Source organism: Anarhichas minor, unplaced genomic scaffold, assembly GCF_050575085.1.
Source record: "Anarhichas minor isolate MPS153535 unplaced genomic scaffold, ASM5057508v1 ptg000006l, whole genome shotgun sequence".
Lineage (NCBI taxonomy): Eukaryota > Metazoa > Chordata > Actinopteri > Perciformes > Anarhichadidae > Anarhichas > Anarhichas minor.
Window position 1 is genome coordinate 912,818 of NW_027466452.1, and position 21,284 is coordinate 934,101.

A 21,284-nucleotide genomic window follows, 5' to 3' on the forward strand; every position below is an offset into this window, starting at 1 on the left:
TTCAAAAATGACAAACGCAAAAGCCACAACACGAACCGGTTCACCAGCGGCTTCTGCATAGCCAGCGTGAATAGTGTGAGCGAATGAGAAAACGCTTGAACCAAGTTTTCAACCAAGAAGGCAGCAAATCGGACTTCACTTCAGCTTCACTTTTTTAGTGATATTTCATTGCTATACAAATGTTGGTAATATTGTTCTGCTGTGTGTGAAACAGTGATTCAAGAAACATTTATAACAGATCTGTCAAAGTGAACTCTAATGTGAGCCCCGACACGGTCCTGACCCACGATGACTGAAGGTTGGATCATGAACTGTTTCACGATCTCGCTGCAGACTAACAGATCAGAGATCAGTCAGATTTCCGCATCCTGAAAACAGGATGAAACTCAAGATTTATTGGTTTACAAAGTACACAAAATTCCTTCTATATCCATATATCATTTATAGAATGCCTTCCATTATCTGTGCATCATAATGCAGCTTCAACATTAAGACTCAACATCAACAGGTGTACATGCAGAATTAAATTAAAAAAAAAAAAAAAAAAAAAACACATTTGTTATTAGAACATATAAAATTGCATAACATCCTACCAGCATTGTATTTTTTTTTTTTTTTTTTATAAAAAAGGAATTATTACTAAGAAGAGGTTAGTCAAGCAGTAAACAGAGGGGGGGGGGGGGCCGCGCGCTTCTGTCATTTCTGCCCACTTAAAAAAAATAAAAAAAAAAAAATCAAACGCAACACTTTTTCTTTTTTACTATTCAGATGAAAAAGCAAAAGTCATGCTTTGTTTTCTGAACGCAGTGTGTGTGTGCCATCACACACTGCGTGGAGTGCATACAGGAACGTGTGTGTGTGAGAGAGAGAGAGAGGGGGGGGGTCACATACATCAGAGCAATACTGTGGTCCCAAACACTGAAACAATAACACCACCCTGAGCCAAAATATAAGGACAGCTCCAATTCAGAAATACATTAACAAAAATGCATAGAAAAGTCTGCGTCCAAATCCTGGGATTCGACCTTTTGATTAACAAATGAGTCAGCAGGGAGAGAGGACATGAGGGGAAATAAACACAAACCTAACTATGTACATCCAAACAGTAGAGCACTATTATTACATTGTTTTGTTGCTTTTTTTTCCTCTTCCTCCTCTTCCTTCCGTTCCAAGCTCAAGTTTGTTGGTCTGTTTGTGCTGAGGTAACGCTTCTCCAGCAGGGGGCGCTCTCCGTCTTCACTTGTGTTCCAGTCGCAGCAGCTGCTCCTTGCCGTTAATGGTTAGTGACCGCAGCTGGCCGTCCTCCTCCACCTCTACCCGCTCCTGACCGTTCTCCACGATCCTGGTGGGAGGGGGGGGCAAAGTTCAAACCAGATGTTACTTAATTGGCACAAATCCTCCTGATCCATCCCATAAAGAGATGTTTATTAGGACAAAGGTCTCTATTGAGCAAATGTTCCTGAATGGCTTCATTCACACAGTGAGTGCCGTCACTGCTGTTGTGTTGCGTTATTTATTTCTGAATGAAACCACAACAAAAAAGACTAAATATTCTTCATGTGCTCTTAAGTAGTGATGTGCGATGGCCACCGTGCTTTTGCGACGGGGGAAGAATGTCCTCAACACAGAGCAGTCATTCCCAAATACTGGTTGGGGGCCACAGGTGGGTCGCAGGATATCTTATCAGGGTCGCCAAATAAATCAGCTGACTTTCTTCCATAGTGTTTTCTTGGACATGTATATGTGCAGTTCACCTTTGGGCCACATGAGGGAGCCTGAATATTCATATTATTCGGATAATTGTAGTCTACGTATTACTTTGAATCTAATATGAAAGGCTAGCATACATTTAGTTTGTTCTTACTGATGCTTAGCTAGCTAGCTTTTTTGGTCTCATTTATTAAATATTTAACATGTATATACATTTTCAATAACACATGCACAAAACAAAGTTGTAATTTATCAGATGTATTTCTCTTTCAATTGGCTGGTGTACCCATTTAAGATACTATAAGGTGATGTGGAAATGGCACTAAAGATGCTCAGGTACGTTTATCTAACACACCCCAACCGAGCACGGCTGCGGCTCGTTAGCGTGAGAGCCACGTAGCTGCTATACTGAGCTGACATTAGCACCACGGTGGCAACCTCCGGTTCTGCCGAGTGAAGCCGATGCGGAAGTGAAAATGACTCTACTTCTCTCTTGATTTATTACCTCAGTAAACATTGTAAACATGAGTTTATGGTCTCAATCTCTAGTTTCAAGTCTTCTTCAATACAGCATGATGTACTACTACTACTACTACTACTACTACTACTACTTCTTGACGGGTAATTTGTCAGAGCTCCTGCCCAAATCTTTGGTCTCATCTTTGACTCTGACCTCAGCTTTGACAAAAGGCATTCAGTTGTTCTGCAGTTCATCCAGCTGAGGACATTCCTAAAATTCCACAACCTAATGCTCTGGATGAGTGCAGACCAGCTGTTCTCGCTTCAGTTTTAATCTGTGGAAGGCTGAAACCACAGGGTTTGTTGGATATGTATTTCAAAATAGTAATATATTGAAGGGACAGAAGATGCACTGTACTGTAGTGTACTTTGGTTTGTACTTCATCGATACTGGATGGATCTTTGGGTTTTCTCTCCAGGGTAAAGGTGTGTCTACAAGTGCAGGTGGTGTCATTCCATAGGTCTCTACCTTTTAGTGGTGATCTTCCTGCCGTTGATGATCTTGGAGGAGCTGGACACGGAGCGGAAGTTGCCCATGCCTCCTCCTCCAACTCCTCCCCCAAAGGAGGAGGAGAAAGAGGTGAAGCCTCCGCCTCCCAGGCTGCCCATGGGTGCCATGTGACCCATGTGACCCATATGACCCATGTGACCCATGTGGCTCATGGAGCCGAAGGAGCCGAAGCCTGGGGATAAACAGGGCAGAGAGAGTCATTTAAACCGGTGACAGTGGTGTGGGGACTTTATTGATTCATTGGTGCCGGTCTTACCTGGGTCAAAAGGTGAGAAGCCAGCACCGAACGGAGGAAACCCAACAAAGCCTCCGAAAAACGAGCCGCCCGTCCGGTTGCGATTCCCCCGACTTTGGTGCCGCCGGCCGCTGCCGAAGAACGGATCATCACTAAATGGATCTGTACCTGAGGGAACAGGACGTAAAGTATTTAAGTATTATTAAAACTGGTGCAGGAGATGAGGAATGGTAGTTCTGAAACGCACTGATATATAGTACGACTTACCGAAGAAGTCTGCAAACGGGTCGCTGCCTCCGAAGAATTCCCTGAAGACGTCGTCTGGGTTGCGGAATGTGAACTGTTCGTGGAAATGGTCTCCGTTGTGGAAATGCCCTAAAACGTGATGAAAACTGATAAACACACGAACACGAACCAAAACAAAAGAAATAACAAGATGCATTCAATAATGCTGGGGTAAGCGTTTACTGTCACCATTCCAGCCATCTCCACCTGTTCCATCAAACTGGCACCGGAACCCCACTCTCTCTACTGGTCCTACTAGTCTAATTCTGCATTCATGCTCTCTAGACGCCGATCCCAGATAACGTTACATTGTTAACAACAAATCAGTGTTGAAATGGTCCGGAGACGAGCTGCTTGACATTGGCAGCACTGGAGCTGAAGGCTAACATACGGAGGTTCAGTTGAGTGAACCATGATGCGTTCATGCTATGTTCAGTGAAATGGAGTATTGGTTTTAAGAGGTTTTCACAAGCAATTTAAATCTGATAATATGACCTGATTAACTCACCAACACTTGCTCTAAACAGCTTATAATTAGTGCTGGGCAATGATTACAATGTTTAATCGCGATTAATCGCATTGTTATGGCAAAGTTCAATAATGAATTCAAAAGTAGTGTATTGCGCATTTTTATTTTAAAAGTACTGCTATATGAACAAAAGTGCAATAACATTTGGTTTGCAAACACTTTAAACACATCAGGTTCTTGTTAACAGCAGTATTCTCTTTACACAGTAGCGATCATATTTCTTATATTATATCATTCTTATATCATATGCATATTTTCCCTTTAACTCACGAGATGCAGGTAGCATGTTTTATACTTAATGTGAATATAATTCATACTTTGTTGGCATCTTATTCTGAAAACCGGATGTTCGTCTGAAGAAACCGGATGTTGTCTCACGTTGTTTCCGCTAACTTTCAAAGTCCTTCGCTCGCTCCCGATCTGTGCCGTTTAAATGCGTATACCGTGAATGTCAGCATATAGGTGCACTAACATGTAAGTGTCTGCTGAGTTGACCACGGAGATCTGAGTGTCTGCTGACTTTACCGCAGCGATGTCCAGTAGTCTCCAGGGAGAGCAACAGCTGGTGCACATTGTAACGTCGTGTATTCTAACCGGCTGCAGTTTGTAGCCACTTCTCTGTAGCATCTGTTAGCTTGTCTTGCGTTTGTTTATCTATACTTCCTCCATGGACTTTCAAAATAAAAAAAATGCGTTAACGCGCTATAAAATAATTGTCGGCGTCAATTAATGAATGCGTTAACGCGATAATAACGAGTTAACTTGCCCAGCACCACTTATAATACAATCTGTTATTTCCTAATCATTTGAATTGTGTGATTCTATGCAAATAACCACTATAGACGACTAACAAAGCAAAAGGATAATATTTAGAATCGTTCATGCTTCACACTGACTTCACAGCGGTTCAAATTGTTTTCCTGGACGTGGTGATGAATAACGGTCTGGAGCCTCGTGTACCAGCTGCTATGATGAAACAAAACCATCTATACCTGCGGGTATGGATCATCCACCATCAGAAAGCTCTATTTGCAGCAAAAAGATCAAATGGTTTCAGGAGCATCTCGAATTGAAACATTGAACTGTTTCCACGGTCATTTGAGTACGACAGAAGAAAATGGTGAGTGTTGTTGCTATGGTGATTCCACCATGCTTTAATGCTACACTGGCAACAGAAAATAATCCAAACAAAGTTGTCCCTCAACTGTTGATAGTAATGTGCTTTCCTACGCTGCATCGAGAATGTGTGAATGGGACTCATTTACTCTGGCACTTTGTGACCTCACTTCACTGCACACCATCAACACGCCGTCCTGACGCGTTCACCACATCTGCTCTGCTTGTCATTGTGTTCTACAAAGTCTCGCTCAAGGAGAAGTCTCGTCGCAGGCATCAAGTCACATGACCGGATAAAGCTTTCATTTCTCTGTAGGGCTCTTCTCATTATGTTGTCAGGCACTCATGACAATCAGAGCCTGTCAGTGACACAAACCCAAGTTAACCTCCAAGTTCAAACTAAAACAAGTTGTTCTCACACAACAAAAAGACTTGATTCATCAGAAGTTTGAAGCTTACCTCTTCCTCCGTTGCTCCCCGTCAGTCCCTCTTTGCCATAGCGATCATACATGGTCCTCTTGTTGGCTGGAAGAGGAAAGTAGAATCACAACAAAGAGAAGAAAGTCAGACACATGAGGAACTCAGACCCTGTGCTGTTGCGATGAGCTTCACTTCATGTTGGTCCTGTTCACACCTGGCAATAACACTGGTCTCGGGTTGACAGCCGTACTTTCACTGCTGTTTGCATGTACTATTACTGTGTTGCTCTAATTCCACCTCTGACCTTTTGTATCTTTCTGTGAAAGGTTCTGTGGGGGTGAATCGCCGTCTGTTCAACGCCGTTGTCTCCTGTTCATGCTTAGTCGAGGGAGTTAGGTTTAGTCCTTCCTCTTTGTTTTAGGGCTGAGCCCGAATTCTGAAGTAGTTTGTTTAGCTCATTGTTTTGGCCTTCGGTTCAACCCGAAACACAAGCTTCACCTCTGTAAATCATTTCAACATTGCTGTGTGAGCGCCGACAGCAAATAAAATTGCTAACTGTAGCATTCATCTGCTCTTCGTTTGACATGTTCTCATGCTGCACTTCCAAGCCCCTGGATCGGGCGTAACAACAGCTCTGAATACGAGTGTAATCGTGGTCCGATCACTCAAACCGCTTGCCCGAGGTGGTCTGAGACAAACATGATCACAAAACTTATCGTAGAGTAAAGGCGTCTGTAACGGGGGAAATGAGTCGTTGAAGCCACGTTGAAGGCTCTCCTTTCTATTCCTCCCTTTTCTCACCACCAGCTGGTTCTCAAATTGCGTAAGCCTGAAACACACCAAGGATTGGACCTGGTCTTTGTCGTTCTTACTCTTTTAATTTCTGACAGACTAGTCGCCGAGACGTATATGGAGACGCATTCTCCGGGAGTGAACCGGCGTACTCAGAGCTGTCCGCTTGTGATCGGGTGTGAACAGGGCCACTGGTGTTTGTTTGCGGCCCGAGTAGTGATACAAACCATCTGACAGGACTTCATAGGCCTCCGACAGCTCCTTGAACTTTATCTCGGCATCCTCCTTGTTCTCTGGGTTCTTATCAGGGTGCCACCTCAACGCCAGCTTTCTGTAGCTACAGGAGGACACAGGGAAGACGGTTGATTGACAGCACCAGACTGAAGAGATCAAATAGTGAGCTTTTATGTAGAACTCATGATGCTGCTGACTAATGATGAGAACAATCAGCCATGTTCTGCCCCACACTGCACAGTCTTACAGACATTTGGTTGCTTTTTTTAAATTTGAAGTGTGGTTTTATGAGGTTCTTCTCCATCGTCAGTGTATTAATACAGTAGATGGAGTTTGGAGGAATAGAGAGGAGTACCAGCACGGGACATATTTTAGACACTTAAAAGAATCATTATCAGTTTAAGTGTACGCTATATGTAGAATATGTTCACTGCTTCACCTTGCTGCCACACAGTCCTTTGTTATGGGGGAACTGAAGCTGTTATCCATGCTCTCCTCAAAGCCTGTACACTCCTTTGACAAAAAATATTTTTTTACCCAAATTTGACCCTGTATTACGGGGGAGTTTGAGGTCTACCGTTGCCTCCATCAGTTAGCCTGTTTGTGTTGTTGTGTGACTTTAGTGAATCCAAACTAACCTTTTAAAACACACAATAACACAATTCTCTTTACTTTCTTTTTTTTTTTTACCTACAATGGCACCAAAACGCTGACATCCAATCCAGAATGTCCACATATATACGTTTATAAATTCCGCACTGAGCATAATGTTTATTGTGGATATTGTAACTCTGTTTGTGTATAGGACTGAACATTGTGTGGGCTGCTCAGTGATTGATGAGGAACAACAGCGAACACAACAGGGAGGCTGACAAAGAAAGCTCAAAGGAAGTTTTGTATAAGATCCACAGTTGAAGGACTTTGTACCTGCTAACAAGTACAGAAGGTAGAGGAGTAACCTTACCAATGAGCACAAAATAACCTTCAATCCCTCTGCAAATCAAGACCAAACACATTTTTCAGCAACTTCACCAGAATTTTTTTTCGGTTTCAGCAGAACGTTCATCGCTATCCGTCTGTTGGACGTCAGCTCTTTCTGACGGTTAAAGCTGATGGAACGCACTGGGAAGCAGCCTGATATTACCAGACTCAGATACAGTGCAGTTTGCATGAAGCTGAGAGGGAGCAGCTTGAAGTTTAAATCTCAGTTCCACCACCGCCGCTTTACTGCTGCATGCTTTGTAAACTTTGCAAATGCGTCCCTTCAGATGCAGATGGATCACTCCAGTAGTTTGAGCTCACTCTGTGGCTGTGTTGCTAATGAAGCTCCGTAGAGAGCTGACCAGCCGATAGAGAGCCATCGATCAGCTGTAGAGCAGCCAGCTATATTCGGAGGACAAGATGTCTGCTGAAGTGTTTCAGAGGATCACAGCAGAGGTGGAACATTTCAAAAACTTCATCAACTCACGCTTTCTTAATGTCCTCCGCGGACGAATCTCTCCGTACTCCTAAAACCTGGTAGTAGTCCACCATGATGAGTGGATGAAGGGAGGAGCGTCAGTGAGCCCGGTGAACCTGAGAGAGAGAAAGAGTTGCTGACCAGTGTTCCACACAGGAAGTGCTGTAGCCTTTCATATGATTTCAGCGTGTGCGACTACATTAGTGATGTAAAATATACATCTTAAATAAATATCAATATATAGGTTAAGAGCTCAAATTAGGCCCCAAAACACACAAAGTTAGTTCAACTGTGCATCAACTTGGATTATTGCACAGGAATATGTGAATGTGCATACATTTACCATTGTGTAATAATTATATCTTGGAAAGATATTTGTGTTAGTATTGTGTAATACTGGTTCTGAACATAAAGGACCACCATCCCTGCAATGCTTTCTGGACAATAAATCAAATGGCTCACACATTTAAAAAATAATAATTTAAAAAACAAAACAATTATTAATAATATTACTGCAATATATATATTGAGGTTAATATTAATGTAGGAATATGCAGTTAATTTGTGCGTTTTTTATTTTGTAATTAGTGTATTATTGAATTGATCAACAAATCAAATGACTCCTATATAAAATACAATAAGAATAAGAAAGTAAATAAATAAAATGTAATAAAAAGTCAGGCATTAAACGCATGTTCCTACACTTATATGCACATACAATTAAGTCATTACTTTGGGGCAGTGGTGGCCCAAAGGTTAGAGAAGCGAGCCTGTGAGCAGCAGGATAAATCCGGTTGGGGAAAGTGAAGAAGCAGCGCTTTGACCCTCATTACCACTACCGAGGTGCCTTTGAGCAAGGCCCTTAACCCAAATCGCTCCAGTGGAGCCAGAAGTAAAAACGTAACTGTGCGAATGTGATCAGGGTGCTGAGAGGCTCCCCCTCAGTTTAAAAACAAAACTACAAGATTGAAAATGTAAGACTGCAGATGATTAAGTGTGCGAGGTAAAGCAACATTTCTGGCTTGTGATATTTTCTAGCTGAGTCTATTTGTGCCCCCTTGTCACAGGTTGCCCATGTCTGTGAGCTGTCAAAGTGGAGCTTCCTTCTCAGATGGTTTCATTTCGATGTGCATTCACATGGTTATGTGTTTAACAAAGGGGTGCTTTGTAGCTGCTGGTATAGAACGGAGCCTATTGTTCACCGAGTCGGTCTGAACTGGTCCACAGCAGCAGCTCAGAGGAATTGGACAACGAGGACATTCAAGAACCATTTTGATGACTGAGTCAATGTCCTAAAATCCCATGGGATTCTTGAGTGCGATGACTTTTCTTATTAGTAACTGTATATAATAATAATCGCTATAAAAATAATTCCATACACATACATTGTATTTATATCACTGTAAACAATACAAACTAACTGCACACTGGTCATGTTTCCATAACTCTGTGATGACATACACAGTAACTGAAGTTATTATGAATTGTGTGTTGATGTAAATTCTATGGATCCCTACTCACTCCCTCTGTATGTGCCTAACTGTATATTACAATCACTGTACACGATATAAACACCCCTCGGATCAAAAACTCAGTGCTGGACACCGATCAACTGAACAATACTTGTGAAGTTTGATGATTTTAAGCATTGAAGTATTTTAGAACCAATACGGCGCACTGAAATAAGAACGAGAAAATTCCTAAAGAAATTTTGACAGTGTGGCTTCTACTGCCCGAAGAAATCGCAATATATACACACGCCAATGTTACCGGTAGTGTCATTCAGGTTCAATTGAGATAGCGCTACTCTCTTTTCTGCATTTTAGATTCATACTCTTGGATTGAATCTTGTATTTGTGGGGCTTTTATTTTCAAAGGGTGGGACTGGGTGGGTGAGAGAGGATATAATCATGTTTGACACACATGCACAGAGGTTTTTAAATGACAGGCGTGTGAGAGAGAGAGAGAGAGAGAGAGAGAGATTGGGGAGAAAGAGAGAGACAGACAGAGAAACAGACAAAGAGACAGACAGGAGGTCTAACAATGCCTTTGACTGAATATCTCCAAGTCATTTGTGTGTGCATGTGTAGAGAGACAGACAGACGGACGGACGGACAGAGAGAGCCTGCGTGTGTGTAACTGGTTGCCATGGTGAGGACGCACCTGGTGTTAGAGGCAGACTGATTAAGAAACGTTGCAGTAATCAGTGATTTTGAACAAACCCCCTAACTATTTTTAACAAAAAGCAGGAGTCTGAGTGCCAAAATATGGGAACCATGAGAGAGATACGACTCTGTCGAACGTGCTGATGCGTTTTTTTATGTTTGTGGTGTTAATAATGTGAGCTCCAGAGCAATATACAAAACTGGTACCGTCTGCTTTCTTTGATAAATGAGTGGTCAGATTTAACATGGAGTCTAATGGAGCAGTTGGTTGGAGTTCATGTCGCTCTGCGGCTCTTTGAGCCAAATGTGTAAATCTGTTGGGTTCCACAGACATCTGTGTGCAACAGCACAACATTTCCAAGCTTTTTGGCCAAAATGGTGTATAAAGAGTAAACATTATGGGAGCTGGAGCAATTTGTTTGGAAAAATCACAGAATATTTTCCTGCTCCGCTCCACTCTGACAGTTATGCTCTCACTCTACCTCTTAACGAGCCGTGCAATACACACCCATTATAAAATCTGAAACGGACCCAAAATGTTCCTGAAACTTAATCTGTGACTTCATGAAAACTGTGCTAGCTATCAAAATGTCCATTTGGCTCAATAACGTCCAGCGTTTTGTCTACGTTTTAAACTTTGAATCATATTTCTACGTTAAAATATGGCTAGTCAATATGGGCCCAAAGTTAAGTGTTTGTTTTGCTCTCTTCACCCCGAAACCCCATTCAAGTGAATGGAGAAATGCTTTGCTCAGATTTTCAGGAAAACCGCTGGACGAATCTCTGAGAAAAGTCATTGCACACGATTCCCGATCAGGCCGCACGTTTTGATGTATTTTTTACGCAGGTGTTGGCAACGCTGTGTGAGGACAAGCGCGGCAAACTTTCTGGATAAACATTATGATTATTATTATTATTAATGATGGATTATATACAGTGTGCTTTGGCACAGTGCTACAAAGCACACTGAATAATAAAATGGACAATTAGGCAAGAAACTATGTATGAAGAAGAAAGGGAACTAGAAAATGCATTTCCTGCTGAAAATGCGTTGGAATGCTGAAAGCTGAAATTAATTGCAAAGACATTGCTGAAAATAGATATCCAATAAAAAAAACAAATTGCAAAAAGTTTAATAATTCAATAAGTTTAAAGATTACAAATATGAAAAGTGATATCACACCTCCTGAAAGAGCTGAACATTTTGATATTCGAACGGTTTCTGTGGCTTAAAAAGTTTCATCAGTAGTGATATTTGTAGAAGTAGAATATGTAGTTGCAGTAGAAGTATTATTAGTAGTAGAAGTATTAGTAATTAGAAGAAGTAGTAGAAGTAGTAGTATCAGTAGTCGTAGTAATAGCTGTAGTAGTGGTCGTAGTATTTAATATAACAGTAGTAGCAGTAGTAGTAATGGCAGTATTTGAAGTAGCAGTAATAGCAGTAGTAGTAGTACCAGTAGCAGTCGTACTAATAGCTGTAGTAATATTAGTACTGGTAGTAGCATGAATAGCAGCTGTAGTACAAGTAATAGTAGTAGTGGTAGTGGTAGTAATAGCAGTAGTGGTAGTAATAATATTGATGGTAGCAGTAATAGCAGTAGTAGTAGTAGTAATAGTAGCAACAGCAAAAGTTGTAGTATAAGTAGTAGGAGTAGTAGTAATACTAGAAATATTAGCAGTAGTAGTTGTCGCAGTATTAGTAAGAGCATTCATTATTTCAACAAAAAAGCCTAACTTTGAGCTTAGCGTTTAAATACAGTTAATCCATGAGGCTTTTATTTTGAAAGGGTGGGACTGGGTGGGGGGGAGAGGAGTCAGAATCAGAATGTATGAAACACAAACAGAGGTTATTAAATGACAGGCTTCATCACAAGCATTTCAGTTAGAGTTTACTCTCTGGGGCTTTTATTTTGAAGTGTGGGGGTGGTGGAAAGTCCTCTTAAAATCTCTAAGACCTGAATGACTGACAGACAGAGAGAGACAGAGACAGAGACAGAGACAGAGAGAGAGAGAGAGTGTGAGAAAGAGAGAGAGAGACAGACAGAGAGACAGACAGTCTAACAATGCCTCCAAGTCGTGTGTGTGTGTGTAGAGAGACAGACAGACAGAGCGAGAGAGAGAGCGTGTGTGTGTAACTGGTTGCCATGGTGAGGACGCACCTGGTGTTAGAGGCAGACTGATTAAGAAACATTACAGTAAACTGATTTTGAGCAAAACCACTTTTAACAAAAAGCAGGAGTCTGAGTGCCAAAATATGGATACCGTGAGAAAGATAAGACTCTGCCGAACGCGCTGATGTATTTTTTATGTTTGTGGTGTTAATAATGTGAGCTCCAGAGCAATATACAAAACTGGTACCGTCTGCTTTCTTTGAGAAATGAGTGGTCAGATTTAACATGGAGTCTAATGGAGCAGTTGGTTGGACTTCATGTCGCTCTGCGGCTCTTTGAGCCAAATGTGTAAATCTGTGGGATTCCATAGTCATTTGTCTACAACAAGGACAAGATTAGCTACTTCTACATCCAGAAATGATGCATGAAGAGTGAAGATTGTGGACACAGTGGCAAAAGACAAATCTTTTTTTCACAAGAATCTCAAGCTGCTCTTCACTCTAGCGGTGACATCACGCACTCTAAGCTGCGCAATACACACCCATTATAAAGTCAGAAAAGGACTGAAAAAAATCATAGAAGTTAAATTGCTGCAGTTCAAAAAGTGTAAAAGATATCAAAAAGATGAATTATGCGGCAATAGATCATGGTTTTCTCAACATTTTAAAGTTGAAATGGTGTCTGTAGCTGAACGTATGAGGAAGTAGAAGGATTTGAAAGTTGAAGAAGTAAGAGCATTTGAAAAATGTCTCCATATAGATCCCATTGAAAATAAAAATTGCAAAAAGCTTAATAATTTAAAAAGATTATAAATATGAAGAGATATAGCACCCATGAGCTGAAAGAGCTGAACATTTTGATAGTTGAACTGTTTCTGTAGCTTAAAAAATGAAGAAGAAGAAGAGTTTCAAAAAAACGTACGGAAGAAATAGTTGAGTGAAGTTGAACTAGAAAATGCATTTCCTGCTGAAAATGCGTTGGAATGCTGAAAGCTGAAATGAATCTCAAAAACATTGCTGAAAATAGATATCCAATTTTAAAAAAATTGCAAAAAGCTTAATAATTCAAAAAGTTGAAAGATTACAAATATGAAGTCATATGTAGCTGAAAGTATGAGAAGGCTTTGAAAGTTGAAGAAGTTTAACAGGATTTGAAGATTTTCTCCATAGAGATCCCATTCAAAAGAAAATTGCAAATAGCTTAATATTTCAAAAAGTTAAAAGATTACAAATATGAAAAGTCAAAGCACCCCTCTCCTGAAAGAGCTGAACATTTTGATATTCGAACGGTTTCTGTGGCTTAAAAAATGTCAGCAGTAGTGATATTTGTAGTATTAGTAGTACTAGAAGTTGTAGTTGTAGTAGAAGTATCATTAGTAGTAGAAGTATTAGTATTTAGAAGAAGTAGTAGTATCGGTAGTAGTAGTAATAGCTGTAGTAGTGGTCGTAGTATTTAATATAACAGTAGTAGTATAAGTAGTAGTAGTAGTAATAGTAATGGCAGTATTTGAAGTAGCAGTAATAGCAGTAGTAGTAGTACTAGTAGCAGTCGTACTAATAGCTGTAGTAGTATTAGTACTGGTAGCAGCATAAATAGCAGTTGTAGTATAAGTAATAGTAGTAGTGGTAGTAATAGCAGTAGTGGTAGTAATAATATTGATGGTAGCAGTAGTAATCGTAGCAACAGCAAAAGTTGTAGTAGAAGTAGTAGCAGTAGTAGTAGTAATACTAGAAATATTAGCAGCAATAGTAGTAGTTGTTGCAGTATTAGTAAGAGCATTCATTACTTTTAAAAAAGCCTAATTTTCAGCTTAATGTTTAAATACAGTTAATCCATGAGGCTTTTATTTTGAAAGGGTGGGGCTGGGTGGGGGAGAGAGGGGGAGAGGAGACATAATCATAATGTTTGACACAAACAGAGGTTATTAAATGACAGGCTTCATCACAAGCATTTCAGTTATATTTCACTCTGTGGGGCTTTTATTTTGAAATGGGGTGTGGGGGGGAGAAGGGGAGAGGAGATGGGCTCATATTGTTAGATTAACACAAACAGGTTATTAAATGACAGGCTTCATCACAAGCATTTAAGTTAGAATTAATTTTGTGGGGCCTTTACTTTAAAATGGGGTGTGTGTGGGGGGGGGGGGGGGGGGGGGGAGTCCTCTTAAAATCTCTAAGACCTGAATGACTGTATGAGAGAGAGACACACAGAGAGAGAGACAGAGACAGAGACAGAGAGACAGAGACAGAGACAGAGACAGAGACAGAGAGAGAGAGAGAGAGAGAGAGAGAGAGAGAGAGAGAGAGAGAGAGAGAGAGAGAGAGAGAGAGACTCTGATTTCTCTGGCAATCTTTCTCATTTGGAGATTATCCTATGTTTTATCATTTACAGCTTACATGACTATTGTCCTGCTCTGCCATGTCTTTCCTCGTCTCTCCCTCTTGTGTCGCGGTGTGTGTTAATGTCACTCGAATCAGGAAACTTATCAGAATACCCATATTTGATTGGCTGAACTGCATCACGTATATCTCTAAATCATGTGTGCGGCTTTTATTTTAAAATGGGGTGTGTGTGTGTGTGTGTGGGGGGGGGGGGGGGTCCTGTAAAAAAGCTCTAAGACCTGAATGACTGTATGAGAGACACAGAGAGAGAGAGAGAGAGAGAGAGAGAGAGGAGTGCGTGTGTGTCTGTGAGTCTGTGTGTTTATCAACATCACTAATTAGCTACATCAGAAACACCTGTGTCCTTGCAGCCTTTTCATGGAGATTAAACAGGGAAACACCTCTCAAACAAATCCTCAAAACTCCCATAACCGTAGCTCCTATTGCTCCGATATTAATAAATGAGAGGAAGGATGAGTTGAAGAACAGATCCTGTAAAAATTGTGTCTGTAGTGTAAAGAATGTGGCTGAACTGGCGATTTAGAAATGGGGTACCGTGTTCTGTGGAAGATGTTTTTGAAGCAAAATTTAACATTGGTCTCTATGGAGCAGAAAGTTGGTTTTCCTCTCAATTACAGGCTTCTGTGCCAAATGTGTAAATCTGTGGGATTCCACAGTCATTTGTCTACGACAAGGACAAGATTAGCTACTTCTACATCCAGAAAGTATGCATGAAGAGTGAAGATTGTGGACACAGTGGCAAAAGACAAATGTTTTTTTCACAAGAATCTCAAGCTGCTCTTCACTCTAGCGGTGACATCACGCACTCTAAGCTGCGCAATACACACCCATTATAAAGTCAGAAAAGGAGTGAAAAAATCATAAAAGTTAAAATGGGACAGTTCAAAAAGTATAAAAGATATCAAAAAGCTGAATAATGCGGCAATAGATCAGGGTTTTCTCAACATTTTAAAGTTAAAATGGTGTCTGTAGCTGAAAGTATGAGGAAGTAGAAGGATTTGAAAGTTGAAGAGGATTTGAACATTTTCTCCATAGAAACCCATTCAAAAAAAAAATTGCAAAAAGCTTAATAATTCATAAAGTTTAAAGGTTAGAAATATGAAAAGTCATAGCACATGTGTCCTTAATGAGCTGAACATTTTGATATTTGAACGGTTTCTGTAGCTTAAAAAATGTGGAAGGAGTTAAGTAGCAAAATACGGGCGGAAGAAATATAAGAAGTTTAACTAGAAAATGCATTTCCTGCTGAAAATGCGTTGGAATGCTGAAAGCTGAAATGAATCTCAAAAACATTGCTGAAAATAGATATCCAATTAAAAAAAAATTGCAAAAAGCTTAATAATTCAAAAAGTTGAAAGATTATAAATATGAAGTCATATGTAGCTGAAAGTATGAGAAGAAGGCTTTGAAAGTTGAAGAAGTTTAACAGGATTTGAAGATTTTCTCCATAGAGATCCCATTCAAAAGAAAATTGCAAATAGCTTAATATTTCAAAGAATTTAAAGATTACAAATATGGAGTCATATGTAGCTGAAAGTATGAGAAGAAGAAGGCTTTGAAAGTTGAAGAAGTTTAACAGGATTTGAAGATTTTCTCCATAGAGATCCCATTCAAAAGAAAATTGCAAATAGCTTAATATTTCAAAAAGTTAAAAGATTACAAATATGAAAAGTCAAAGCACCCCTCTCCTGAAAGAGCTGAACATTTTGATATTCGAACGGTTTCTGTGGCTTAAAAAATGTCAGCAGTAGTGATATTTGTAGTATTAGTAGTACTAGAAGTTGTAGTTGTAGTAGAAGTATCATTAGTAGTAGAAGTATTAGTATTTAGAAGAAGTAGTAATATCGGTAGTAGTAGTAATAGCTGTAGTAGTGGTCGTAGTATTTAATATAACAGTAGTAGTATAAGTAGTAGTAATAGTAATGGCAGTATTTGAAGTAGCAGTAATAGCAGTAGTAGTAGTACTAGTAGCAGTCGTACTAATAGCTGTAGTAGTATTAGTACTGGTAGTAGCATGAATAGCAGTTGTAGTATAAGTAATAGTAGTAGTGGTAGTAATAGCAGTAGTGGTAGTAATAATATTGATGGTAGCAGTAATAGCAGTAGTAATCGTAGCAACAGCAAAAGTTGTAGTAGAAGTAGTAGTAGTAGCAGTAGTAGTAGTAATACTAGAAATATTAGCAGCAATAGTAGTAGTTGTCGCAGTATTAGTAAGAGCATTCATTACTTCAAAAAAAGCCTAATTTTCAGCTTAATGTTTAAATAGTTAATCCATGAGGCTTTTATTTTGAAAGGGTGGGGCTGGGTGGGGGAGAGAGGGGGAGAGGAGACATAATCATAATGTTTGACACATAAACAGAGGTTATTAAATGACAGGCTTCATCACAAGCATTTCAGTTATATTTCACTCTGTGGGGCTTTTATTTTAAAATGGGGTGTGTGTGTGGGGGGGGATCCTCTAAAGATCTCTAAGAACCTGAATGACTGTATGAGAGAGACACAGAGAGAGAGAGAGATAGAGGAGCGCGTGTGTGTCTGTGAGTGTGTTTATCAACATCACTAATGAGCTTAATCAGAAACACCTGTGTCCTTGCAGCCTTTTCATGGAGATTAAACAGGGAAACACCGCTCAAACAAATCCTCAAAACTCCCATAACCGTAGCTCCTATTGCTCCGATATTAATAAATGAGAGGAAGGATGAGTTGAAGAACAGATCCTGTACAAATTGTGTCTGTAGTGTAAAAAATGTGGCTGAACTGGCGATTTAGAAATGGGGTACCGTGTTCTGTGGAAGATGTTTTTGAAGCTAAATTTAACATTGGTCTCTATGGAGCAGAAAGTTGGTTTTCCTCTCAATTACAGGCTTCTGTGTCAAATGTGTAAATCTGTGGGATTCCACAGTCATTTGTCTACGACAAGGACAAGATTAGCTACTTCTACATCCAGAAATGATGCATGAAGAGTGAAGATTGTGGACACAGTGGCAAAAGACAAATGTTTTTTTCACAAGAATCTCAAGCTGCTCTTCACTCTAGCGGTGACATCACGCACTCTAAGCTGAATAATGCGGCAATAGATCAGGGTTTTCTCAACATTTGAAAGTTTAAATGGTGTCTGTAGCTGAAAGTATGAGGAAGTTGAAGGATTTGAAAGTTGAAGAAGTTTAAGAGGATTTGAACATTTTCTCCATTGAAATCCCATTCAAAATAAAAATTGCAAAAAGCTTAATAATTCATAAAGCATAAGAGATAGAAATATGAAAAGTCATAGCATAAATGTCATTAAAGAGCTGAACATTTTGATAGTTGAACGGTTTCTGTAGCTTAAAAAATGTGGAAGGAGATAAGTAGCAAAAAACGTAAGGAAGAAATAGTTGAATAAAGAGAAACAGGATAACAATAGTTGGAATGCTTAACAGCATTCCAACAATTAGGATAACAATAGTTGGAATGCTTAACAGCATTCCAACAATAAAGATTCGAAGAACAATAGTTGGAATGCTTAACAGCATTCCAACAATAAAGATTCGAAGAACAATAGTTGGAATGCTTAACAGCATTCCAACTATTAATCAAATGCCAAACAAAATACAACATCAAGATTGATGCTGTCCAAAATCATAGAGAAATACATTTCACATGATAACATGCTCCTGGTTGGTATTATTTACCAACAACTTATAACCACAGTAAGGAATCTCCATACTTATGAACAACAACTGAACCGTGTTTCATCACTTCATGACATCATTTTAAGGTCATATAAAGCGTTAGCGTGAAGACGTGAACGCTAATTTGAGGATTAACTGAATGACTTTAACGCCGAACGTTAAACCCGACGACTCCAGCTTTAGTAGTGCCGCTAGCTAACGTTAGCTTGTTTATCTCTCTGTGACTACGAGGCGCTGCTGCTACCCGGCAAAACGTGAATGGGCAGAAAGGAACAGCGGCGCGAACGGGAAAGACACGGTCTGACCCAGTGAAGAATATCACCTCACCGACATTGTTTTGCTTGAGGCGGTAGCCTGCTGTTAGCCGCTCACTTTAGCGAACCTAGCGTTAAACTGGTTACAGCGTTAGCTTGGCAGCGTTAAACAGCAGTAGCCACATTCGTTGAGCTATCAAACACTTACCCAATTCGAGTCCCGCTGTCGGTGATCCGCGGCCGTCCAGGACAGATACACGGTCTGTTGTTCAGGAGCTAAACAGGTTCGGGTTTACTGATGTTCAGCAGTCTGCAGGTTCCCAGATTAGACGCAACGTCCTGTTTCTGACTCCATCTTCTTCTTCGTCTTCTTCTTCTCCGAAATTCAATGGCAGTTTGCGTCCTTAGTGTTGCATTACTGCCATCTGGTGTTGAGTTAGTGAACTCCTACAGTGCCCTGATATTCCCCATGGCCCTTTCCTTCCGAGTTTGAAAGTGCACACACAAGTTTTCTTTTTTGACAGCATGTTGGGATACTTTATCCACTCTTACATTAAAGAGTAACTAAATCCAATATTTTTGGCTGAAGTGCCTCTAACCTGGAAACTCAAAAGAATGCCTTTAGAGCAGGGGTCTTCAACGTTTTTCAGGCTAAGGACCCCCAAACTGATAGAGAGATGGAGCAGGGACCCCGACTATATATATTGTATAAAATTGTGTTTTAAATTAAACTGGGCCTGGTGCCATGTATAAACATACTTCTTTATTGTGCATTCAATACTAAGCTATTCAAATAATACACAGGTTCCTATATTCATGTTTTTATTTTAAACATGTGCAAGGTACAGTGAGTAGGGAGACCGTGCCACTGCCATTTATAAACATACCTTATCAGCTGATACCAATGGTGTATAAAGTACCCAAAAGCCATACTTGAGTAAAAGTAAAGATACCTTACTGGAAAATGACTCCAGTAAAAGTAAAAGTCACCTATTAGAATACTACTTGAGTAAAAGTCTTAAAGTATCTGATATTTATTGTACTTAAGTATCAAAAGTAATTTTCTGATATTAAATGTACTTAAGTATTGAAAGTAAAAGTACAAGTAAATGCTGTTAATAAAAAAGCAAAGGGTCAGAATTATGAGAATTATGAAGTTTATTCTTTTAAGTGCTGTGGCACCATGACCAAGGACATGGAGCTGTGTTGAAAATAATTGTGTTGGCTGTGATCCATCCAGGAGCAACAATGTTCAACATAACATATTGTACATTAGTATACTTTTGCATCTACTATGAACTTATCATCATAATTCTCCGAAAAGCAATATGACACTATAATGGAGTTGTAACAGTGTGTTTATAAGTATGCTCATTCCGACTAGAGGATGTAGAGGGCAAATGCATAATGTTGTGTTCAGCAAAACATATCCACTTGATGCATCAGGTCAGTGTTGTGAGAAAGGACACCTGCCTTGTGAACTCCTATAGGCCTGATTTGAACACAATAGGCAAAGGTTTTGCTCAAGCTGAATCTGCTACCACCATAACTCCATCTGATCATCCACAACATGACTCAAATATCAAAACATGATCAATACTAAAGCAGCACCGAAAGTAACAACACAGTCATTACTTGAACCTGAAAAATGTCCTGTTCATCTTCAAAAGAAGTTGGTTTTCAAAATTGCGAGAATTCAGTCTCGCTCTTCTTGGGCTGAAGACTAGTCCTGCGATGCTAAACAGCCTTTCACAGGCCGCTGAGGCAGGTAGAGGTGTGTTCAGCTTCACAGACAGCTTGCGCACAGCTGGGAAGGATTTCCCTAATGCTAACCCTAATGCTAACACTAATGCTAACCCTAATGCTAACTATAATGCTAACACTAATGCTAACACTAATGCTAACACTAATGCTAACACTAATGCTAACACTAATGCTAACACTAATGCTAACACTAATGCTAACCCTAATGCTAACCCTAATGCTAACTCTAATGCTAACACTAATGCTAACACTAATGCTAACTCTAATGCTAACACTAATGCTAACCCTAATACTAACCCTAATGCTGCGCTCTCGCGGCTCCTGTCAATCCTATGGTGTGGTGGCTAGCTAACGTTAAGTTAGCTAACGTTAGCCAACTAGTGCTGCACAACACTTCCTCAGCTCACTAACTCGCTAGCGATCCACGGGTGTTAGTCTTCGTCACCACCGTAGTTTGTTGCGGGAGTAGCAGGTGCTTCCATTTCTGCTTCCGTCATGAAATCATCGTAGAGTGGAATTCTACTAATGTAGTCGCTCGCTATCTAGCATCCTGGGCATCACTGGGAATCAAAACACCGTGGCTTTGAGAGCACTTGTTTGCAATTGCGCATTAACGTGATTAACCAATGATTTAACTTGCAAGCTAGGACCACTGATTCACCAAACCTGCTTGTTGCAGTCTGTGGTCCACCACAGTCCCCGACGTTGGTCTCATGATTCATTTTGTTTCTAAAGATAGATTTGATTTTGTAGCGAGTAACGAAGGTTTCAGGGGAAATGTATCGGGATCAAAGTATCAGTTTTCTTTGAAAAATGTAGTTAAGTAAAAGTGAAAGTCAACAGAAATATAAGTAGTAAAGTAAAGTACAGATATTCAAAAAAACGACTTAAGTACAGTAACGAAGTATTTCTACTTCGTTACTATACACCACTGACTGATACCAATGCCTTGTATGCATGATAATCATGCATACAAGCTATTCAAATTGACGTTTTTATTTTAAACATAAATCTGGAAACGAAAATGAGTGATGGCCTATTAGTGCCACTGCGTGCATAAACATACCTGTTATCTTTCATACAATACTGAACTATTAAAATAATGGA

General features: G+C 39.9%; 1 protein-coding gene across 1 annotated transcript; it reads right to left on the reverse strand.

Annotated features, from left to right (window-relative positions):
* Positions 1–358: 358 nt before the first annotated feature.
* Positions 359–18,797, reverse strand: dnajb6a (DnaJ heat shock protein family (Hsp40) member B6a). Its single transcript, XM_076078910.1, has 8 exons — positions 18,622–18,797; positions 7,820–7,926; positions 6,345–6,454; positions 5,365–5,430; positions 3,243–3,350; positions 2,997–3,143; positions 2,699–2,912; positions 359–1,342 (listed from the first exon to the last, which is right to left on the reverse strand). Exons 2-8 carry the CDS (start codon positions 7,882–7,884, stop codon positions 1,237–1,239), a joined length of 816 nt encoding a protein of 271 aa, XP_075935025.1. The 5' UTR covers positions 7,885–7,926; positions 18,622–18,797; the 3' UTR covers positions 359–1,236.
* Positions 18,798–21,284: the final 2,487 nt, after the last annotated feature.